The sequence below is a fragment of the Manacus vitellinus genome, unplaced genomic scaffold (assembly GCF_001715985.3).
Source record: "Manacus vitellinus isolate BGI_N305 unplaced genomic scaffold, ASM171598v3 scaffold_6_pilon, whole genome shotgun sequence".
Taxonomy (NCBI): Eukaryota; Metazoa; Chordata; class Aves; order Passeriformes; family Pipridae; genus Manacus; species Manacus vitellinus.
In genome coordinates this window covers 19,383,688-19,409,419 of record NW_021940750.1, presented here as the reverse complement: position 1 = coordinate 19,409,419, position 25,732 = coordinate 19,383,688, and the positions used below count along the sequence as shown (strand labels likewise).

Sequence of the window (25,732 nt, the reverse complement as noted above, 5' to 3'; positions counted from 1 at the left end):
TGTAGTAGTTTTAGGCTAGTGGCATATAAGTGCACGGGGGTTTTTTCAACATTTCCTATGGCTCCTTTAGTCATCCTCTTCACCTACCTTAACCTGTGTGAATCATTTCAATGTTGCCTAGCTGCCTTTTGGAGCAAAAGAAACATCCTGATACGTACATACATCTTGCCACCTCAGACCTCCCATCAGCATAGAGAAGGATAGTCTGATTCACCTCCATGTCACCTCTCATCTTTCCAGCTTTCCCCTTCCTGGCCACACTGGGACCTCTGATGATCACAACAACTCACAGAAGATATATTCCTTGAGTCTCTCTGCTACCTACTTTCCAAGGGCAGCTGCTGACACACTGCCCTCTATATGAAGGGTAACTTGGGGAGAAGGGACTGCTGCAGCTTGACCTGCTGCTACTGCAGCACTATGCCCTTTCCCCCTCTCTGTTGACTATTTTAATGGTTCTTCTGTACTTTTGGATGGCATGGATGCGTCACAGGTAACCCCCTTTCCGCTGGTACACACATTTGTTTGCCTGCTTGCCCAGTGAGATGGCTGGGTTTTGGAAGCACCAGGTGCAGCTGCTGGGACTGCTGGTTGGAGAAACATTTGCCTCCTGAGCCCGTTAATTAGCACAGTAACGGTAACTGTGCTCCATTAGCCAACCCATGTGGTCAAGTCCCCTCCCCGTCCACCAACCTTGCCCTTAATGAGAGCTGGAAGGGGGACACTCACAAAACACTGCTTCAGAATAATATTCGGCTTTGTCCACGCCGGTAACAAGAGCTGACAGGATCACTACGTCCATTTCTCTTCTAATTAGCACACTTCCAGCTCGGCCTGAGCCAGCAGCCAGAGAAAAGCGATCGGACAACCGTACCGAATCACAAACACAAAGAGGCCCATTCCCCATAATTAGGTGAGACAATCCCTCAGTCTTTTCTCGGCTGGAGCTTGCCGGTAAGACTCTCGCTGTTTTGGTAAGTCCCAGCAACACAAGTTACACGTCTCCCCAGGACACTAATAAGCCCCTAATTGTCTTCCGCTTCACACGGCTCGTACCATAGGTCTGACTTGGGGGAATTCTTCTAACAAGCGGCAGCCAGCGCTCCCTGCGCCACAGACGGACAGGGAGCCGCCTCTCGGGCACCGGCAGGAGAAGGGGGACGGGGAGAAACAGCCAGAAAAGCAGTCCAGGCGCTGGGGCCCAGCTACGCGGCACGGGGCTGGTGGCTGGGCAGCAGCCACAAGGTGCTGGAGACATGGAACTTCTCCATCCTTACTCCATCTCCACTGTCTCCCTGCGTGGTGGAAACCCAAGTTCAACTCTTTGGTCTGCCTTCTCCTCTGTCATCTCCAGTGGTGGTCACAGGTACTCACGCTTCCATGGAGAAATGCACCATCAAAACCAAACATCTGACTGCACAGATTTGCCTTAGGTCTCTGCTAAGGCTTCCTGGGGACTCCCCTTGGAGAAATGCAGCACCTGACATACACTTTTCTCCAGTGAGGGAATGCCTCAGAGTTCAGGCTGGGAATGAGCACGTGTAAACAAGACCCTGTCAGTTCTCGTGGAAGGGAACACGTGCTGGGTCTCACAGGGCAGGTTTTTAAAGATGCCCACAAAAGGATTGAAAACATGAGTTGTGAGGGAGGTAGGAGATGCCAGCTCAAGCTCCCTTATCAAAACAAGGCAAAGGAAGGCATACTACCTCTGACTTTCAATCTGACACTTCCTTGAGAAACCATCATCAATCAAATACTTTTTAGCAAAACATTTGCCCTAATTTTTGATTACAAGTTCATATTGAGCAAAATATCACAGCTAATCCTGTTAAGGATAGCCGTGGCCTGCAGATCCCTTTGCCTCCCATGCATCTGATTACAAACTGATCCCTCCTGCAAATCAGGGCTCACCCTGATTCCTCCCACAAGGAACCCCTAGAGAAGCGATTTGTCCGCTGGTTTTACACATGCTGGTTGGCTTCAGTGTGCTAAAAAGGGGGAGAAACCCAAGACAGAGTGACAAGCTGATCCATGCAGAGTACAACAGGAAGACAGATGCCAGTGCTTTCCCTGAAAGGCAATTTGGGATTATATATGTATATGTGTGTGCGTATACATGTGTGTGTGTGTATATATATATATATAAAATAAATTAAAACTAGCCATAACTAATAAGTTACTTTAATACAGAGAGAGGAAAACAAACTGAAGGCCACAGAACCAGGCAGCCTGAGCATCTGTGTCCACTTGGATTGCTCTGATGGTCTCTTGTCCTTCATTCTCATGCAGCTGATGAGCTCTCTTCCTGCCTTTTCATACACAACTTGCTGCATTTTGGGCTATTGTAATAAGTGGAAGATGACAAGTTTCTGAAACTTCAGGATTAGCTTTAGAATTCTGTGATTATGAAGAAAGTGGTTATATGCGTGTGGTATTTTTGGAAGGGAAATCCTCCCTGGCATCTAAGTGCCTGCAAGCACAAAATTTAATTACCCTATATTATTACGCCTACTCATCAGCTATGGACCACAGAGCCAGCCTTTCAAGTGATACAGAACCAAGTCAAGTACTTTGTCCTCCCAGAGATGTGGTCAATAAATAAGGTGCAAGGTCATTCTTATTACCCATTTTTTCTACTAGCAATTAAGTAAGGGCTTTCAAGCTCAGTCCTCTTCCTTTTTTCTGTTCCTTACTGAGGTGTCTATAACAGAGACAGGCAGGGAGCGTTCTGGCTTCACTGGTCACTGATCTGTATTATAGGAATCAGCAGGCAGGCCAGAGGTCAACCATACAAACCCAACAAGAAAACGCCTATTCTGTACAACCATCAGCTGCCTGGAGTCAGTCATCCCCCTCAAAGGGACACCACAGAAAAGGTCAAGTCTAAAAATCGGCAGTTTCAGTGGAAGATGAAGTCAAAATGTGAAGAGATCCTGCCATGCTGAAAATCTAGCACAACCTTAATAAAACTGGCATTGTTGCACATTCTCTATGACGAATGCAGATTACATTCTATAGAAACTGGATCAGTCCATACTTCTCTGGCCACTTAACCTTTTAACTGTCTTTATGTGAATTTTATGACTGGCCACAATGATTGACTTTAGGATTTTGCATTTCAGATCCTCTTGAAAGAAACTCAAAGCACTGATGTAAGGATTGACTTGCAGAGTTAACATGTCTCTAGAATACCTTTGATTCCAAGAATACCAGTATTATATAAAAGCAAAAGAGTTCAGTCTTCTTTGATTCCTTTTCCTTGATCTTCTTTTTCTCTCTTTTTAATTTTTTTTTTCTCTTGTCTTGCCTTCTAAAATATCAAGGTCCATCTCTTATCAAGGCAATGCATATTTGGTATCACACATACAATACCTTTTGGACATATCTGGCACTCTGGCTGATGTATATACTGGGACATGCACATAAAAAACATGGTATTTGGTATTTCTGCAGTGGGAAGTTTTTGCTATACTGATTACAGAAATGTGTTTACAACATTTGCACTTATTCTTCTAATCATTTTCATTCAGCTCAGAGTTTGTTGGTCCATGGGAAGTTTCTGTCCAACTATAATTCTCTGGGCTGAAGACACAGAGATGACCATTCTACAGAGATAACTTCTACAAAAGTCTTTCAATGAATTATCATCTTCTAATAAAATCTGATTCTTAAAGAGTGTCAGTGGCATACAAAGATGGGGGTACAACACTAAAGAAGTGAGGATTATTTTCATGCTATATTAAGTTTGCTTGCTATGTTCAGATAGTTCAAAGATGTGACAGATTTCCCCATTACATTTACCCTTGTTGGGTGAGGTTCTTCCTTAGGAGAGTGTGGATGAGTAAAGGTGAGGATGCTTGAAATGCCTCTGTCAAGATCGTATCTCTGGTGTTTAGAATGACTGCTGGCTCTAGGAGGGTGTATGTATCAATGTGGATTTTCTGCAATAGTAATTTGCAAGTTGTCTTTTTCTTCTGATTGTGTATATCTAAAAATTTGTATTAGCTTAGAAGTATTACAAAAATGTTTATGAAATGTTATGGAACTTGTGGGAGCCCAGGAGTCCAGGATTTCAGACCACTTGACAAAAATGTAATTTACCTTTTTTACATACTGCATAGGCTGATGATGGAATTGCCAGGTGTCAATTCATCAGCATGGAGTTGCTGGCATCACTGTCATCATGATTTGGAAAAAGTGTTGTTTGCCCAGCACAAGTTACTGTGGGTGAAGAAGTGGACAAGTTTAGCTGCATACTCAGACTGCAAATCTAACTGATGATCCTGTTCTTAGAGATACTCAAAACAGGATTTAGCCCATGATGATGTGGGAGAAAACAGCAGAGTAACAAAATACAAGCTGTAATTAGGACTTACATGCTTCCACAGTATGCTTGCACTCTGAATACTCTGCAATTTTGATTATGCCAGCTCAGGCTGTAATAGAAGACAGACAATTGAACATTGTGAACACAAGAAAGGTGAACATAACCATGGAACCAAAAACATAACAGAACCTGAAAAATCATGAGTAGTGCATAGATAGCAAAGAAGAAAAAATCCAAACATCTGTGTGTGACAATAAAAGAAATCAAAGATTCAAAATGGAATTAATTATCAGGTAAGCAGGTTTAAAACAAGTAGTTACTTTACTCCCTTTCTTTTCATTTTTAACTTTTCTTTGTATAACTTAATGATGGAACTCATTGTCCAGGGGCACTTTTGAGGCCAGAACTACAGACAAATTAGGACTAAGACAAATTTATGGAGGGAAGGGTCTACTGTGGACCAGATTCAACTAAAACAGATTGCTGGATGCTGTGTAAATTACCCTAAAGCAAAATCACTGTGTAAGCCCTTTGTTTATATCCTTCCCTATCCTTCTACAACTGTTTATAAGCAAAGAGAAGATTACAGATAAGACAGGCTCGTGATTTGACTTGTAATAGCACCTTAAATTTTTACATAACATAAAAATCAGTAAAACAAACCAGAATAAGGTTCAAACATTACCTCCAAGCTGGATTAATCAGTTTTCACTAATCTGTCATTGCTAGATGACTTCTTGAGATAAATATGAGGCAATGTCGAGAACTGTGGGTTCTAGGACTGTTACAAAATGGTTAATTTCATAATGGCAAACCAGTGATTTAAATGGAGTATCATGTTTTTCAATTGCCAGTGCACATAGACTTTTATTTTAATAATTATTAACATAACAAACAAGAATTTTTTCTCAGTTGGATTAGACAGCAAATCATTTGATAGTCCAAGACTGAAGCAAATAGCCTTTATAAATGAATATATAATAACACTGGCATTTAAAAGGAACCAAATACATACTGAGTTTACTTCCATGAAACTCAGAGTAGCATTTAACATACCAATACATGAAAACACTTCATAAAGCAATGCATTAGCTTAATTAATATGACCAAATCTTGATTTTTTTTTTTACACTCTTCATTCCCATCATTTATCAAAATTTAATTTTTCTTTCAAAATACAGAAGGTTACCAGTAACAAGAAGTCACTCAGATTTCCTTGTATAGATATATAACTGCATGGATATCAGGAAGGATACCATTCAAGGAAAAAATGGGGTTCAAAAGGGTATGAAACCCCTTAGTACCATGTGGACACTGACAAATATTTATTTATTGATGGGAATGGAACATCCACAGGCCAAACCCTGAGGTGGTGGCACACAGATGAGTGAAGAAGAGCCTGAGGAAGAGTATTGCCTAGGTGGCCAAGCAAAAGCTTTTGCATCTCAGAGGGCTATTTTGGAAACCCAGACGAACTTCTGAGCTTTGCATTTGTGTATTATCAAACCACAAAGCAATACCAGACAGAAAAAAATTCTCTGGCTAACACACAAAAATATATATAAATATTGTCAATTAAAAAAAAAAAATCACTGACTCCTCTCTACAGATGACAAGTACAAAACCAAGAAATATCACAATTCTAAAGCATATGTTAATGGCTTCCCTGTAGAAGATAAGTACTGCATATGGTAGAAGGAGATTTTTCTTTCTTTTTATTTTTAAGAACATATGTATGTTACTAAAAACTACCTAAAGTTTGAAATTCCTTACAGCACATATCAGAAAATATACATATACTTCCATAACAGGCTTCCATATATTCTCCTTTCAGATCTCAATTAATGTGTTGGACCAACAAACCTCTATAAAATGCACAAATTCATATTGGTGATACAGATGAAGTATCTCATTATGTCATCCTAAATATATTATATGTATAGTATACAAACTTAAATTTGCATTCAAAATGTATTATAATTCAATGCTTAAAGATACATCAACATCAGTTTGAACCATCAGGTTTTTTTCTGTTTCTGAACTACCACTTTCAGCTTCTCATTCATTTGACTTAACTCTCATATTCTCAAGGGAAGGAGTTTCTGTTCAGCTCAGCCCTGCATAAATTGTGAAGCACAGGAATAACTCTGTTAACTTTAAAATCAGACTCCTGACATTCCTAAATATTCAGTATTTGTGCAGGTCTTTCCAGCATGTGGGATCTAACTACTTAAACTTAGTTAACAGGAGCTGTCCAAAATAAGCCCAGTTCTGACTGGCAATAACCAAGACCACAGACAGCAAACCAAAGGGTCATCAGCAATTTAGTAAAAACTCACAGAAGTCTATTTGATTTAAAAAATCTCTCTCTCTTTATTGCACATGCACCTGAAAAGAGTCTCCTCTCCCTGCAAACCCAGAAAAATGCAGGGCTCTAAGGACAGCCTATTACATGCACTATTTCCAAGTAATTTCTCTTCTCATATGTGACTACTGAGAAATGACAAATTTTGAAAAGCCTGCATGATAAAAATAACATTTCAAAATAGAGAAAAAACCCTGCTCTTCACCCAGTGTTTCCACATTATATTGTACCCTAAAAGAACATATTTACTAATGCTTAAAATGTTGTTTTCTAGGAAAAGGAAAGAGGATGAAACAAAAGAAATTATTCTCTTAAATAAAACAGTCTGAACATGCTCTTTACCTCTTCTAAGGGGTGAACACGTAAAAGTGCATGAACAGAAGGAAAAGGCATTAAACTGTAAGATGAATAAAGCCAAAAACAGTGTGCTGAAAGGGACCAGGTCACAGAAATTTGTCTTAAAAATTCTGTAGGAGAAGAACATTTTGAGGTGCTGGCCTATAAGTAATTAAAGATACCACAAAATGTTATTTCAGAAATGCTAAGAGTCTGTATAGGCAGACCATCCTTGCAATGTGGCTAAAAATCTTGTTGCCATTTCTCAGAGTGCTAACTGAAAATATTAGCACCTTTCAACTTTGTAACTCTTTCCAGTTTCTAGCTCCATAAGAAGCAGAGAATTGCAGTGGACTGACAAAGCTGTTTCTTTGTGTGCTGGGCAAAGCTTCTGTGAGAATATTTTCCTTCATGGCACAGTAACACGGCTTCCAGTGGTCTGTCAGTCTCAGTTTCACTAGAGAACCGTTCAGCCGGGAAATGAAGCTCCTGGCTTGGAGGTCTGCCTTGGAGTACCAGACATGCTTCTCTGAAGGCAGTGAGTAACTGGAATCTAATGCAGAGACTGCACTCGGCTTCTACACTAAAAGCATATGCTCCTGCTGAACCAGTATTGGTTAATCCACACCCCAAACTATGCTCAAACCCTTTAGCACAGAAGTCACACACAGGAAATCAATGCATCTGATACAAAAGACACACAAAAGGGTCAATGCCTCACGATGCACACCAGCCATCTGGTGTGTACTTCAAACAGGGGCTGCCCCTGAGAGCAGCTGAACAAAGACACTAGTTGTTCACTTGGAACAGCTGATTAAAACAGGTAACTGTGTCACAGCAGTCAGGTTGGACATTCTATGGTCAGATAAGTCCAAATTCCAACACAACCATCCGCAGTCCTTGTGACCTGTGTATGCCGTACGTTTTCCCCCATAAAGAGATGAGCTGTGGAAGCAAAAATAGATGTTTGCTTCTGAAGGTCTAGAGCAAGAGCTTTTTTCTTCTTAGAAGTTCTGGGCTTCATCTGTATCCGCAGTACATAAAATGACCTAGTTGGCGTATTTTCGTCCAAACACTAGATGCAGCAGCTACTTTTTGGGTTTCTCTAGGATGTTCAGGAATTTCCCTCGAGTCATTTCTCTAGCTGAAATCACAAGGGAGGAAAAATAAATAAATATTTTTTTAAAAGCCAAGAAATGTAAACAATTGTATAATTTACATATTTTAACCATAGGATAAGAAATTCAGTTAGATTTGTGCTTGTACCAAAAGTGAGTAAGGCTTATTTTATTCATCTATTTAAGTGGAAAATAAATAAAACTGCATTCCAGCTTGATTTCCTGATATTGTAGAAATGCATAGGCAGGGCCTGGAATCTTCTAAACTCGGCAATAATTCCCACAGGCTGTCTCATTACATACAATCTATGCTTTCTATTCCTACTGCATTATGCTCTCACAGCACCTCCTTTTCTCTGTACTATCCATCTCTGAATGGTGAAATCCACATCTCCATCACTCTGTCTCCATGCAATTGTTCCTGGATGCTATAATCTGTCAGAGATTATGGAACTCTCTCTTTCTCCATTTCAGGATTATTGGTCCCTGGATGCTATGATCTTCAACAGAAATTAGACAGCATTTTCTCTCTCTCAGCAGTGTCAGTCCCTGGATGCTGTAATATAATGGGGTTTATATTCCTTCAATGCAGTTCATCTGTGGATAGTGTAATAAAGTAAAGTTTATAGAGCTTTGGTCTTCTCTCTCACTCTGCATTGTCAGTCCTTCGATGTTTAATACAGCAAGGCAAGGTTTATATGTCTTTCACTCTTGGTACCATCAATCTCTGGTAGCTGTACTACAGCAGGGTTTACACAGCCACTTTTCTGCATGAGACATTTCTGACTTGAGAACTCACAAGATCACAAGCTGGCAGAGCAGTCCTAATACTATCCTTGTCTTGCAATAACAATACAGTGCACCAAAGACAACACCATTAGCAATTGAGTCTTGGAGAAAGACAATCTTCCCACTGGTGCCTCTACATTTCTTTTCAATAAAGGTATAAGCTTTGTGCTGGACTGACAGGCATCAAAACATGGAGGTTTTTATTCACAGGAATGACAAAAGAATGAATGTTCCCCAAACCAAGCCTAAAGATGGTCTGGAAGGAGATGAGAATTCATTTTCTGATTTATCCATTCAATTCCTGACCTCTCTACTGAGAGGAACAACAGAAATTACAATTAGCATAAAATCTAGAGGTGGGTTTGTTACTGATGTTGGGTTTTCTTTTGACATTTTTGATTATCTGTCAAAACAGAACTAAAATATAATAAAAATGTCCAGCTTAAAATACTCAATGTGCAGTCTAACATAAAAATATTTTGTAATTCTTTACATAAAAGTCAAAAATTGTGCCTTAAAGCCTTCTCTTTAAATTATTACATTCTAATTTGTCTACCCAAAATTTTATTCCAAGGTATTGTCATCAAAAAATTCCCTGTAAAACAAATAATGGTATGTCTGTATGTAAAAGTATGTAACCGGTCTGTTATACACTGATACTCATAGATTGCAAAGTCCACTGGCCTAAATGGAACATGCTTCAGACTGGCTGCAGATTCTAGCAGGTCACTGCACTCTTCACTTGGTTCATGTCTTCAGCTGCGAGTTGTATCACCTGGGATCCACTCCCAACACTGCTACTGATTCACAGCATGAACTACCACAAAAGTCCTCATCTGTACCTCTGCCCTCCCCACTTGTAAGATAACTTGTTTGTTTTAAGTGCTGACACAGGGATAGAAGGTGCTGCAGATGAGCAGAGTGAATTGTTATTTTGGCGGGAACTCAGTTGTTATGCAAAAAGAACGTGACTAAGTAAAACTGCAAGATTTTTAAAATTTCAGCTTGGAAAAAAATTCTCAGTACCAGTTCTCTGACACCTTCCTGCCTTGCACTATCAACAGTGCACGGTTTTAAAACACTCTTAGCGGAGAAAGCACAAAGCCGAACTGTAGTTGATAGAGTGGAAAGTTTTCCAGAGTGCAAGTCCCATATAGGAGATATACGAATGCATGACAATTCTGTTCCCCCAAAGAGGGCTGCACCCTATAAATCAGGCAGAGAGCATAGACTCCTTCTGTGCGCTGAGGGAAATTACTGTGGGTTGGAGGTTGCTCCAGAGCACGTGCCCGCCTGTTCACTTGTCATCGGAGATGTTAACATTTCTGATTAATTCACAGACCTCTCATTTTATTCTTCATTCCTTTATCCTTGCTATCCTGTTCTGCTGCAGCTTAAAGATTCTTACCGACCTGCTACAATAATCACCGCCCGCTCCCCCCCAACCTGGTGAAATTGTTTAGTGATGCCAACCCCGCTTTTAATTTGCAAGACATCAGACACAGAGGTAATTTATACCAACATCTGTTCATTTCTGACTTCTGAAACAAACTCGCACATGCTGCTACAAAATCCCATTAGGAGCAGGAGACAGCCTTCTGCTATTCTGTATTCCTCATCTCCTCAGACTCAGGCTTGCACCAGGGCTTTATTTTTAAAGATATGATGCCAAACTGAAAAAGAAAAAGGACCTTACATCTTTGTATATGTATGAAAATGGCCAGGAAATAACATCCTCATGTGACAAAAAAATCACAGCCAAACTAAGGGCAAGTTTTCACAAACATTAACAATCTTCTTTTCCCTGCTTCAGCTGTTTCCTTTATCTGCCCAAGAATCATAGTTCAATGTATTCCTGGTAAACACAGGCCAAATTTTTATTACATGGTACTACGTTGAAACATCTTGGCTATTCCTTCCCCTTTGTTTCTCTTTAGGCTGCACTGGAGTATGATTTGAGCTTGAATTTTGCACAGTAAAAGCCTCTAATATTAAATTGACTTTTCTGCTCAATATTGCTTCTGATAAATGAATTCTTAATAATGGGAATAAAAAATATAATTTCCAATGGGGTCTTATGGAGCTTGTTGGAGTGAGGGAAGAGCTTGTGAATGAAGAAACCATCATCCACATTCCAAATACGATTGCAGGCTAAGAGAGATGGTAAAACCAGTTTTAAGCAACTACCCAAGGGACCAGCAGAAGCCAGTTGAATAGTAGATAGAGGTGGATTTTTTAATTAAAAGGTTGGACAAAACTGTAGTGAAAACCTCAGAGATTTTTTCTTTACAACGATTGTTTAAACCACAGACTTCAAGGGAAGAGAGGGCTTGAGCACAGGTTTCCATTGCACCAGGAAACACACAGTACAGAGGCTGCGCAGCATGAAACAGAAACATGAATCTGCATGACAAGTCATGATTTACAACCTTGCCTACACTGTGTATCTACTACAATTGAAAAATCAACAATAAATAGATCGCAATAGCTTGGATACAAACAATCACACCTACTAGGGAGAAGGAAGACACTGAACTCCACAGAAAAAAACCACTTTAAGATATTATCAGCACTGGTTACAGTGGAAGTAGTGTTTGAATAGACTCTTTCAGATAAACATATTGAAAAATGGTATCAGGCTATTATAATTAATAGAGAATGCTGTACTGTAGGAATTAAGTTTGCTGCCTGGCAAGATCTGCCAAGCAGATCTCAAGAACAGGTGTAGGAAAGGCTGGGGCTGAAAGGAGGAGGAGACATTTCTACTTGATAGGGGAGCGGAATAAGGTTTAATATAATCTCCTCTTTAGAACTTCAATCCCTCAATCCCACATTTAGCCTTGTTGCCTTGGGCTCCTTTTTACTACAGTTGTCCCCAGGCTGCCTCTCTGCAGTAAATTTTGTAGTTGCTGGTTGAAAAGATTCAGTAGTATAGATTGATTTCCTACAAGTGAGGAGATGAGGGATTACCAAAAGCAGTCCTGGTTAACAAGATTGGGTGCAGAATCTCCTGCTAGAGCAGCCCACTCTGCCAATGCTTTGCATCCTTTCACTATGACATATGGGTTTCATTACACAAAGATTTTCCTGATTTTAACTTGGAGGCGATTACATTGGAAACTCAGAGCTATCTTTACATCTGTAGCAATTTAAAGGTTAAGTAACTTTTAATCAAATGACAAAGACTCATAATGTTTTTTCCTCAACTGAAAATGAAAACTGCTGTTCCGGATATTCCTTCCAGTGACAATTTAATTAGAAAAAAACACTGCACTGGAGATTGGGGTCCAGCCTGATTGCTCCCCATAAAAAGCCTTCTCACACATATGACAGAACAGGACATACTGTATCATAAGGTCTGGATAGCCAGGAAATAATGGAAGGATTTACTGCTGTAAAATCAGCAAGGAAAACAGTGATTTACACTTACATAAGCAACTTTCATCCAGGAGAATCCCTAAGCAACACACACACGTACAGACTTTTTAAACATAATATACACTTAAATGCAGAAGCACAACACACTTGGTGATAAATACAAACTGTATTTATCACACATTCATCATGAACATTATACCTCCACTGCTTACTACTTTTGGGCTTATCTAAAAATCTCCAAACAAAGCCTGCAGCATCTTCAAATTACAGATACTTTAAAATGAAGTCACTTGCTAAAGAAGCACTTCTCTGCCTCTCTCCCAGATGTACAGCTTATGGGACAAATTTGACTGTGATCCTCCTCTAACCTGAAAATACAGCCTTGTTAAAATCTAAAGGTCTTGCTACTAAAAAACCCCAGAAATACAATTAATGTTTTTAGCTCTAAAATGTCCTGTAATATCACATTTTGACTGCTACATTCTTGACTACAAAAAGGTTACTTTAAGCACTGTCATACTTTGTTGGCTTATTGGTTATTCCTCCCATTCAGCTGTATTTATGGTTACTAAAGAACTTGTTTTCCAACATGGCACAATTCCTTTTAATGTACGAATCATGAACTCTCAAACTACTGCTGTGTCTTAGGCCTACACAGGAAACAAAACTAAAAGGGTTGATTTCTGAAGAACTGTCCACGGAAATTACCACTTCAGGACATGAATTGCAGAGAGACAGCAGAACACTCCTCTGGTTTTTAACCTTCTGTCACAAGAATCTGTTGCATCAAAAATGATTTCTTACATGCTGAGATACAGTGTTAGGATAAGAAGACACAACCATTCTTCTTCTTAGTTGGCAGAGCATAAAAAAGGCCTAGAGGAATCTGCCTCTGAGTGACTGTGGGAGTTTTGCTTGACTGAACTTGTGAAAGCCAATCACAAAGTCACATCTTTTAGTTGGGCTCAACTAACATTGCATTTAGAAGGAAAATAAAGAAAATAAGTCAGGGGGAAGGGTTGAAGGTAAAAATGTAATTTAAAATCAGTAAAATTATTTAAGATTGGCATTATTACTGAACAGCCCTCAAAGAAAAAAGAGGCTGAGCTTCTATGAGAGAGAGAGATCTGTATAGACCACTTTCTGTCTCAAACCAGACTTCCAAAATCCTATTATCACCTGGATGCCTGCTGGCACCAGCTCAATCCTCTTTCTTCACAGAAAGAGCTCCAATTACTCTGCTGTGTACTTCCTAATGTAAAACATAAAATGAGCTGCTACTTGAAGACTGTGGGCCTTTGACAAATACTTAGCAGTGAATGCTACCCCAAGCCCAATTTCATAAAGAGCTGAACTGCCATCTCAGGAGAGCAGCAAAGCAAAGTCAGTTGCCTTCACTGAAGGCAGAACTGGCACATACAGATACTCCGAGCCGCGCTTCAGGAACTGTTACACTGGCACTGAAGACCACAGCAATCACCTGGAACTCCTGAAACACATTCTTCAGATAAGACAACAGAATCAGCATAAACCTCCAGGTGGAACAAGCCTGCATTACCATGGCATCTTTCAGTAATCAATATCAAAGCACTTGCAAAGTTTATCAAGACTCACAATATTCTTGAGACATAAAATTATTTAATTCCCACCTTATAGATGGGGTCACAGCCTCAGTAAGGAGAGATGTACAGAATTTTGTGGTTTAACCCCAGCCAGCAGCCAAGTCCCACACAGCCACTTGCTCACTCCCCCACCAGCAGAATCTGGGAGACAATCAGCATGGTAAAAACCAGAAAACTCATGGGTTGAGATAAAGGCAGTGTAATAGGGAAAGCAAAAGCTGCACACACAAGCGAAACAAAACAAGGAATTGATTCACTGCTTCCCATGGGCAGGCAGGAGTTCAGCCATCTCCAGGAGAGCAGGGCCCCATCATGCATAACAGGTACTTGGGAAGACAAACACCATCACTCTAAACATCCCCCTCTTCCTCCTTCTTCCCCCCACTTTATATACCGAGCATGATGTCATATGGTATGGAATATCCCTTTGCTCAGTTTGGGTCACCTGTCCCAGCTGTATCTTCTCCCAGCTTCCCATGCACGCCCAACTTCCTTGCCAGTGTGGCAGTATGGAAAGCAGAAAAGGCCTTGGCTCTGTGTAAGCACTGCTTAGCAAAAATATCTCTGTATTATCAACCCTGTGTTCAGCACAAATCCAAAACACAGCCCCATACAAGCCACTGTGAAAAAAATTAACTATACCCCAGCCAAAACCACCACAAGATGTATACTAAAAGGAGTCAGAAACTGTGCTAGAATTCAGGCTTTGAAAGATGAGTTCTGTCAAGTCTTGCTGTAGTATTTTTAAATATTAACATCCCCTTGGTACAAAGCATCACCATCCTTCCCTTGGTGAATGAAACAGCAGCATGTGCCCTTGTTTCAGCTGTAGTTCAGAGTCTGGCATGACTTGCTTTGAAATGCCAAAGAAGGTAAAAGCTTGCACAAAGCCAGGCTGTGAATCGGAGCAGCTGAGACATGGATCGCTCCTCCCAGTCTGCTATGAAAACAGTCCTCTCCAACAGAGAAGTGGTGAATAACTGAGACTGATAAAGTTTTAAACCACTCAAACAGTTTAGTGAGTGTTAGCTAGAGCCTTGAGAATTAGAATCAAATACTTAATGCTTTCCTGAATTATGAAATGCTCACGTGACCTCTTTTCACCTTGTTTTTCTCCATCCACAGTAGTGGTGTTTTATCCTATACCTGATAAGAGATCTCAGAGATCGTTCAGGATTATCCAGCGTAGTGATAACAGATCTGCTGCAGATTAATATAGCCTCAAAAATGTTATTGTTGCTATCAAGAAATACTAAAATTATATCCGCTCTGAAAAACAAATTAGATTCCTTCTCTGCAGAATAATTTACCTTGTTCTCCTAACCAGATTTCCCTACCTTGCAAGGCAGTACCGTTCTTTTTGCATTCACTTGCAAACAATCATGTTCACAGAGCTTCAAATGCAGAAACTACAAACAATATTCATTCACATACAGATGGGCAAAGTCAGTCATTGAAAACGCTCAAAGCAAGGGGCAAAGACAACCCTGCCAATGCCCAGGGAGCTACTGAACTTATGTTCCAGGCCATGGATATTAGGATGTGCAGGTATTTTGTTCTGAGTGACCCTCCGTATTATAGGAAGCTCCGAATTCTAGGAGCTGCTTACAGTCAACATCCTGTGGGGCCAAAGACCTGATCCCTTTGACCCCCAAAGCAGGGAAAGAGTTACATCTTCTCTCCACAAAGCCAATAAAAACCTCTCTTGATTATAATTTAGATAAGAGCCACTGGATTGAATAATAATATCTGAAACTCCCCTGGCTGTTTCACCTTGAGACGTCCATCACTGGGTTAAACATGATGCTAATTGCATTTGGATTGATTAATTTCTCTCACTCCTGTCTATTCGAATAATGCTTAACAAAATAATCACAGCACCCAGAGCCAAATCTTCTCCGTCAAAGGAATGAAGCCATCAGAACCAGCAGAGATGAAAGAAATGAAGATGACCCGTAATTACTGCTACGGTGATATCATTACCATATTATAGAAAATGAGTGTACGTGGGGGGAGCGGGGGCTGCGATTATTATTTATTTTTTAATGGAACCTCACATCCCAAGAATACAGATCTGACACAGTGGAGCATACAGAAATACAGTACTACAAAATTATTGTGTATTAAATTGCAAAATACAGTGAACACTGGGACTCTAGATACATCAAGTGTCCTGTATCGTGAGCTGCTGTTTATTCACTTCACTATTTTTTCATTGCAATAATACTCTGTGTATGACTAGCACAGAGATTTAAGATGTCTCCCTTCCCAAAAAGATCAAGTACCTATAGCAGAACTCACCCATAACCTTGATGCTAAAGTCATTATCTTTTAATATCATTACAAGTCATCTTACTTTCAATGCTGGCACTCAGATTTTTAAACCTGAAGACCTAATTTGATGCTCAAATACATGCTATCATGCAAGAAATTTTTATTCTTAAATGCTGATTCCTATCTGAAGGCAGTTATAAATTACATCCCCAGCTACAGCAGATCACTTCCAACCATTCAATATGCTGGTTCTGTAAAGATATCAAATGTATCAAGTCTGGAAGAATTTAAAGCAGGATTTGAAAACAAAACAAAACAAAACAAAACAAAACAAACAACACACAAAACCCCCAAAACAACCAAACCCACAATCCTAGCATACAAACTGAAGGCCTTCTGCTCCCTTTATTTTCCAAAACACACTCCCAAAGCCCCTCTCATTTGAGAAACAAATAGGTTGGCAATTGTGTAAGATCTACAGACACCTGTGCACTGCAATTCTAATTGTGGTTTATACAGTTCACTTCTCTCAGTGCTCCTTATGTCTGCCCCCTAGTCTCAGACCAAAGACAAAAAAACTACACACAACTAGCAGCTTAAAATATTTATTCTGGAGTAAAGCCAAGGTCAAATACACAAGAAAATTTCACACGCCAAAAATGTCAAGACCTAAGACCAGGCACTGACTCATGAAGCTAATTAAACACCAAAAAATGATGTTCAAGTATTTTGTAAGGCTGAAAAAAAAGATAGAGTTAATACTTCTGATATCAAAAGCAGTAAGAAAGGTGATTTTATATCAAAGTTGAGGATATTTTCAAATATACCTGAAAGATACTTTACTAGCATAAGTTATCACTGGAACAGCTACAGCTTAGGAGAGTTCTGACCACCAAATCCCACAGATGTCAGAGGGAAACAGCAGGATAGAAATGGGGCATGTTTTTACAAGAAGCACTCTAAAGGGCCTTTTTCTACCTGCTTGTACGAAAAGGAAAATAATCTCTTCCCGGCTTCCAACACCTGCAGCAGATCAAGAGTTCTTGATAATTTAGGCTTTCTCACAATAGAATCTAAAAGAAGAATCTTCTTTATGGAGTAACGTGGAAAAATGAGATCAAAACTGCTTGCTCAAGAACTCTCGGGCATAAAACACAGGAAGAGGCTCAGCAGAGAGGTCTGCGTTAAATATACGCACATAGCCACGTGTGAAAGGTTTCTGGAGGTGAATGGACCCTTCCCAGATGGCATACAGGCAGAAGTGCTGCCCATGCTCCCACAACACAGTGCACCAGGATGCAGTGCCCCTGCCTACGCTGGGGAGCAGGTATTTAGTGGCTGGGAACAAAGCAGGAGAACCGTGAAAGTAACAATTTTTTTCAAGTTTTATCAGTGGCCAGGGCATGGAGGCCATGGCCAAATCTGAGCCCAGGAGCCAATAGAAACAAAGGGATTAAGAGTTATTAGGAGCGGAGAGAATTACATATTTACAGTACAGTTACTGAAAAATAATCGTGTAATGATTATGTAAGTCCCTATATTCCTTTTGGCTAATAACACTGGGATACAAGCTGTATGGTTATGCAAGCCAGGGCACACAAATCCAATCAGAAGACATCAAGGCATGTTTATGGGGAGGTTTGCAGCTCTGGATCAAGAACAGTACAGCTGCCTTGACCTCCAAAATGCAGAAACAGGTCCCTGTCAGTAAGTTAGCTAATGGCCTGAGCTGTGAAAAAGAACTGCATTTTTAAATTTAACATCTGTCAACAAACTTCATGTGAAGAGACACCTAGATGAAAGAAGGTTGTAATATGGTAGTCTATTTATTTGTCCAGAAGTATGTCTTTATTTTAAAAAGTAGACTAAATCTTTAAAATGTTTTCTAATCCCAAGATTCCTTATTGAAACATTTTTCCATTTAGATGACAGCAGCCCTTAACAAAACAATGAATTATCAATATTGAAGGTCTCTATGAAAGGAAGATTCAGGGTTGTCTCTATGAAAAGAAGATTCATGGGTTTTGACTGAAAAATATTATTTGACTTACACATGATTTAAACCAAGATTCCTTTTGCCATTAGTACGATACAACACATTAAATTACACAGAGAACTTTCCATGATTTACAAAAATCCAAGTAAAAAGTTTGTATGGCCAAAATAAGAAAATTATTGAAATCTCAGTGTTCCAAGGTCAAAGTCTCAACCTCAGTTAAAAAAACAAATTACAGAAAAGCAGCAATTATGCAGTTCGAGGGCTGCAGAAGACAAACCTTCTCAACTGCCTTCACCATTTTATTCTTCCTTTCACATGAATCAAAGGTGCTTTACTTAATGACTACCCTTATTCCTTTCCTCATCTTTCCCAGTGTATTCACTGCTTGCTTTACTCCAGCATTTGAAGTTATACTGCTGATCAGTTTTGTGCACTTTGCCCACCTCCTCTTTCTGAGCAATCCTCTGAGCTGAGGAGTATTTGAGAGACCAGAAGAGGGTTAAGGGAATTCAGAACCATCTTTACCAACTCCAAGTTGTTCACAAGACATCTGAGGAAATGCACTGATATAGAAATGTTACAGTTTTTCCAAATGCTACTAGAGTCAAGTTTGAATGAATAGAGAAAAATTGTTGTTACTTGGAGAAACTATACCTAATGACTAGTGTTAATCTGATCTACCTGATAACAAAATTGTAGTACCACTCGAGTCTGTTCGGAATGGGTATTAAAACAAACAATGTACGTTCTGCTAGTTATTACAATTTAGGTGTTAATGAGCTTAAAGGAAGCAAGGTAAGCCTCAGCTGTAAAAGCAGATGTAAAAGATGCACCCAAAAATACACCCTCCTAGACCCACAAGGAAATGTGGGAACATTTTTCATAAACACCCTCACACTTCTAGTATCAATGGCTTTTGAAGAAAAGCCTAAAAATACAAGAAATATGGAGGTATTGGAGTGTGCAGATATGTCCTGAGAGTAGAGACCAGAAGAAACTCCAGTTTTTTGGAACCCAGAAATAAAGCCAAAACAAACAAAACAACATTATTTTTTGCTCCAGACGGTCTACTGAGAGTAGTCCAGTAAGCTGGACTACATCTCTTCATGTTTATTCACAGTCCATGCACACCACTGGTCTGAGTCCACGTCTACTATTACTTCTCTTGTGAAAGCTGAATACAGAGACACTGCTATCTTTTAATGAGCAGAGGAGTGTTCTTCATCCATTACTAGAAACAAGGAACAGAGGCACTGCAGCAAAGCAGATGGCAAACCATCTGTAAGACAGTTTAGAAAGTAAAGCAGAAGGTGGTGATGGCCATGAGGAGTCTCCATAGATTTGGTGACTGGAGAGACTGCTCTGAGGGTTGAGGGGCACTGCAAAAAAACTTCCAAAACTTTGGAAGTCAGGAGAACTCTGAAGACTCCATGATCCAGTGACAATGGGATTATCAGATGCATTTAGAGGTAGAAAGGCATAGCAGAGTAGAAGTATAAATAAGTGGAAGATATAAGAAAAAAGTGATTAGTGAAGAAAATTGGATCTACCAAACAAGAACAGATCAAATGAAAAGGTATACAGTACAGTGTCATATGAGGAAAATCATACAGATGCAGACAATCACTCAGATAGAACCTTGGCAGGTCTCCAGTTAACCTTCTGTTCAAAACAGACAGGTTGCTCAAGGCTTTACCTAGTCAAGTCATAAAAACATCCATGGATAGAGACTGCACAACCTCTCTTGGCAATCCTTCCAATACTTGACTGCTCCACACTGAAAAAGTTTTCTCTTGAATCAAGTCAGAAACCTTCTTGCTTAAATTTATGACTGTTGTCTCTTGTCCTCCCACCAAATAACCTCCTTACAGGTTCTAGCAGGCAGCTATCAGGTCCCTGTGGGGTCACCTCTTCTCCATGCTGAACGGGCCCCATTCCCTTGGCTTCTGTTCACTGGACAAGCGCCCCAGCTCCTGATCATCTTGATGGCCCTCCACTGAATGCACCCCAGTTTACCAATGTCTTCTTTCCTGCTGGGGCACAGAGGACATCACTGGATGTGGCACTGCAGATGTAGTCTAATGAGTGCTGAGTAGAGGTGGACCATCACTGCCTTCGATCTACTGCCCATGTTCAAATCAGCGGATGTACATGCAATCCCACATTCCTTTCACATATATTACTTACTTGCTGTATTCCTTTTCAACACTGTTTCCTAGCCTTTAACCTTCTACCTACCCACTGCTTTGCTTGTTGTTCCAGGAAACCCAAGCACCATAGTCAAGAGTGAGGGCATTTTATGCCCTGAGACACGGAAGGAACTGTTTGCTCCTTTAAGTTTTAGATGCATATATTAGTAAACACAAATTTTAAGCCTTTTTTTTTTTAATTAATATGCTCTCCATTTTCAAGTAAGCTGGGTACTAGACATGAAAATCTAGAGGCAACCCAGAGAACTATCTGCTGAAAACCAAATGAGAGCTTAGCCTGCTACCCAGAAACATCCATCGCCCATCCCTTTTCTGTTGGGATTTGTGTTGAATGACGTCCTCTGCAGGTTAGCAATTAGTTTTTAGCATAAGAGTCCTGTGTCATCATTGTCATCTCCCCAGAGACTGAAACAGGCTGAGTGATTTTTAGATTATATGTTCTGATAAGACACAGGCTCCTGACTCTGTGCTTGTGCCACGCAGGCCACCTGCTCTATGGAGCTGCCACTGGGGACACGGTCGACCAGGTTTAATAATGGTGTTCTCTCTAGAGATGTAACTCAGAGCATGCTCAGAATTTACGTTCTATATCACTGATTAAAATCTTGTACATAAAATCCTATAAATAAATAGGATCTAAGACTAGTTGCTAAAAAAGACCATAGAAATGTTAATTCCTGTTAAACAAGAATCTGTCCAGTCTGTAGTCATAAAAACTATATGAGCACAGGAGTTGATAGAGCAGGGAAGATCCATAATCTACCAAGTCAGATATCCTGTTTGACTTCACCCAAGATCAGAAGCATCACAGGAAAAGATAAAGCAATGAAGCACATTATTAAGACATATGGAATGATTCTTTCTGAAAGATTCCTCCTCTTCTTAAGTGCTTGCTTTATATCCTGAAGCAGCTGGTATTTTCTACTTCATTTTAGATTTTATTCTGCTCTAACTAGAAATGTTCTCATCATCCCTTTAATTGCCTGATTTCCTTTCAATAGCTGCTAAGTACTTGGTCTAAAAAAAAATAATCCCAGTGTGGCAGAAAGTTCCACATCAAACTATTCATTATATAAAAAGCATTCCTTTTTGCTACTTTTAATCTGACTAGCTTCCATTACTTGTTTTCTGAATTTCCCCCACTCATTCTTTTCAGGGTTGTGAGTCAAAAGGAATTTGCAATTTATCTTCTCAGTTGTAGAGATGTAAAATAACAACTGTGCTACCTTGCAAAGTCAAAGAGACTCTCCTTTCCCCCCATATTATCATGAAGAAAACTCTCGATTCATAAGCAGCTCTCTAGAAGTCAATGGTGTATTTTACACTATCTCAAAATTATTCCTATCAAAAGACTGCCCGAGGTGACAGTATCTGAAGTTACAGCACAGAGAATGAGACTTACTTCCTTCCTGGGAAAAGACTGTTTATGCAGAAACACAATTATTAAATTCAAGCAGAAGAGGTGGGAAGCAGTATAATAATTTGCTGTGACTTGGAGATTCACTCAAGCCTGAAGACATACAGGCATAGAGCAATCTGCCTGGCTTCACCATGCTGGGGACTGTGCTCCCACTTGCCTATTCTGGACCATCCCGGGAGCTCAGGAGGTTTGAGGGGCACATGCAAAACATGGTTAAATGCTGCCACATCCACCAACTGCACCCAAACTCCAATCACTTGGAGTAAATTCTCCAGCAAGTTCAGATGAATTTGTTATGAAAATTCTGCCAAACAGCAAGTTTTTAATTCTGAAACACAAAAATCGTATGAAAACCATCAACATACAGAACAACATCTTTGCAAGTGGAACAAGATTTGTCAAGGTCAGACGAAAAGATTCTGGAAAAGGTAATATTATAAGAATTTGAATAAGAGCTGTGTGGGTAGGTAGGAAAGGGTTTTTTCCATAGGTGTTATATCAAAAAATGGATGAAGATTTAGATTATAGTTTGGATGCCTAGACTTACTGAAGAGTGAAACATTATACCTGGCCCCAAGGGATAAGTGAGCAACAGAACAGCAGCAGGGTTCACAGCCATCGAAAGAAGGATCCCAGACAATTTGTTTGACACAGGAGGAGGAGAAAGTAACAAGCTCCAGTTTCAACATATACTCAGGTCCTCAGATATAAGGGAAACAAAGGGGCTGCTAGGAAACATTTTTAATCCTCTAGGTTCTAGAAAGGTAGCAATGTTCATTAGTTCCCAATGTGCTCTAAATACTCTGAAATGTGTATGTTGCTAACTTACAGTCACAATACAGAACAATATACAAACAATATGAGGCAAACGAAGCCATGCTACATAGTTCAGACATGGGCATTCACACTAACTCCACGTGACAGTTGTATTTCATGTACATAAATTTTATCATGTTTTTCAAATTATTTGGCTGCTCAGGAGTAATAAACACTACCTTGCATGAGCACCATAATGCTTGCACAGAAATTATATTACCAGCATTATCTACTGAAAAGAGAACAAAGATAAAAGAATATTGAAAAGACAGGAAACAAAGATAAAGTGTTACAGAACTGATGTTCTCTTCATTCATAGTACAGATTTTTCACTTCTCAGTTTCATTGCCATAATCAGTTACCATTTGAATCACTACACCACAGCTACATCCCAGTATCCTCATGATTAAGTTAGAAGCAAGTGATACCCACTCTAAATATCGCCAACATTTGCAATTTCTCCTTCTCCCTGCGACACACATGCAAAGGGCCTATAAACTCCTACTGTCATCAGCCTAAGAAATGCCCTTGACTAGGACAGATGTTGCCATGGGCTTGAAGAACTTGTACCCTCTCTAGGAATCCAGCAGCAGGTCTTTTGTTTCATCCAGTAGGCAGGGGGCACTCAAAATCCTCATCTGCAGCTATGCACCAAAGGGAAGAGGTCTGGCCTGCAGGATTTCAGATTTCATTTAAGGCAGTGCTTAGCAAGAAGAGAGAGCAGAAGGTACATTTTCAATGCCATCTGCTGGATAAGACAGACAACTCTAATAAAGGCAAAAACCCGCTGTTTTCCATCTATCATCAACTCTTACCAAGGTTGGCTTGATCTTGAGGAACAAATTTCTGACTTTTGTGAATTATAACTTATATTCTGGTCAATCAAATTGCAAAGCTTCATTAAATGTGCCCCAACTGTTTGCAGAAATCATTAACACTATGGATATCATAGTGTAATTTCTCACATAGGACACCACTGTCATCATTCTTATAAAGAACACATTCCTCTTGTGATAGTGTTACCAAAGCACTTCTGAAGACTCTGACAGAATGACCCTCTTGCTCTGTCATGCCATTTAGACAGCCTATTGGATCACCTAAATTCGGTAAAAAAACGAGGGATTGACATGAAATGAAGTCTGGCATGAGATGGATATAATTCATATAAGAGATGCAGGAACAGATTGCACTCCTAGGTCCTCAAATACAAAAATTGTACTTGCTGACGTGAAAAAAACAACAATTGTTAATAAACAGATATTCTACTCTTCAACACTCCATATGGCAGTCTGATGGATTAAACACCAGCAGAGTGTTGATCACTCTAAAAGCTCATATTGAGATGATCTGGAAAATCTGTCTATCTACAATTTACGAATTCTGGTTAATTTAATTAAAATGCTGCATCACTAAGTGCCTTAATATGGGGAAAGCCATAAGCTTGTGAGGTTCCTGGCACATGCCTGCCTTCAGAAGAAGCTACAGAACAAATTAGCAAGAGTCTCCTTTTAAATTTGGGATACACAAAGGAAGACTCCTGAGCTAGAAAATCTAAGTGTACATGTAGGGAAGAAGAGAGTAGAAAAATTTCCGAAATAGGCCAAGGGACAAGTGATACAATAAGGATAAGGATGCCAGTAGTGTAACGAAAAAAGGACATAGGCTGTCGAGGTACTGGTGACCTCTTTGAAAGGGGCCAGCTCAGGTTAAAGGAAATTGGATGTGCTATAAATAGCAGACTGAGAAATGGAGACAGTGGTAGGGTTCAGGAGAGAAACTGTCCCCTTGCAAGGGAATGAAGGCCAGGAAGTCCCAAGAAAGAAGGTGCCCGTGATCCACATGCTTGGCCAAAGGTAAACCCAATAGTGTCATCTACCTTTACCAAGGGAACCTTGAGATCTGGCTTCTTCAACTGAAACAGGCTACAGCAAATCAATTACTGCAATTTAGCTAAGGGGTGGTACCTGTTCATTTTCAATTTGGTGTCAACACAATGAAAGAGAATCCTCGAGGCTAAGCCAGCTTAGAAAATGTCTTCCTTTCTAGATGTATGGCTGGATGAAAGAATACAGACATTCTCAACCCAAAACCCCTCACTTTGTCACAAAAGACAAGTGAGTAAACTGCTGGGATGTGGAAGCAGATGACAATTTGAAAAACAAAAACCTTTTCCATGTCTGCAGCAGCTCTGAGTTAATGGGAGCCAAAACATTCCCAGTACGCTCACTACCATCTCTGGAATGGAGCCATGTATGTTAATACTTTTCTTACATTTAATAATATCTACTTTTGTTCTTCCTAAACAAAAAATGACAATGCTGGGTTCACTTAGCAGCTAAAGCTGAGGATGAAGCATCAAGAGTTTTCCAGGTACAACTACAACAATTTGAGAGGAGTTCGAAAAAGAGAAAGTGGTGTTATTAGGGAGATGTCATGGAAGAACAGACAGAAATCCCCATGTTTCTAGTGTCTCAGTCCGCTGTAATTCAGCAAAGTATAAATCCTTTTTTCCTATTTCCATTCTCAAAACTATCTAGAGTAAGGAGAAAAATTCTAGATGGAAGGAAGAGCAGTAATCCCCAGAAACACATTAGTTTAGGCTCATTTCTTGTTCTGAAACGTTAAACAGAAACAATTTTGGATTTTGTTCTATAGAATGATCATCTTACTTGGAAAAATACGAGCAGCCTTTCTAATATGGTAATTGATCCCCTACTTGTATAGGCAGATGAGGTTCTGCTTGCAAAAATCAAGAGGATCTGTTGATTTTCTGCAACAGAGGATAGGGAACGTGAAGTTGTGAAGAAGGTCTGGTTGTGTTCTATGTCTAGTACAGTATCATAAAGAAACATTGTCACCTTAAAGGCCACTTCAGCTGTTTCCAAAATTCACTGCATGACAAAAAAGAATACTGAACTTTTACAATGCACGCCCCTATACTAATCTTTTCCGTAAGAGTAGAATTCAAAAAAACTACCTGAGAGTAAATAAAAAACAAACCCATGTGTTTAGAAAATAAAACCCACTTAAAAAAAAGCTCAATCTCATTTACATTTCACTCTCCAATATCATCTCCAT

The 25,732-nt window shown here is 39.8% G+C and overlaps 1 protein-coding gene and 1 long non-coding RNA gene across 2 annotated transcripts in view; one reads left to right on the top strand and one right to left on the bottom strand.

Annotated features, from left to right (window-relative positions):
• The first annotated feature begins 628 nt into the window (after positions 1-628).
• LOC115307929 lies at positions 629-3,000 on the top strand. Its single transcript, XR_003916284.1, has 3 exons — positions 629-913; positions 1,062-1,366; positions 2,761-3,000. It is a non-coding gene; the product is annotated as an uncharacterized LOC115307929 (long non-coding RNA).
• A 3,045-nt stretch (positions 3,001-6,045) lies between these two features.
• Positions 6,046-25,732, bottom strand: part of LIN52 (lin-52 DREAM MuvB core complex component) — a gene marked incomplete at its 5' end in the record, with an annotated part of 40,176 nt that continues 20,489 nt past the window's right edge. Inside the window, one exon of the mRNA XM_029964091.1 lies at positions 6,046-8,172. Coding sequence (XP_029819951.1) covers positions 8,117-8,172 — 56 coding nt within the window. The remainder of the gene's footprint in view (positions 8,173-25,732) is intronic.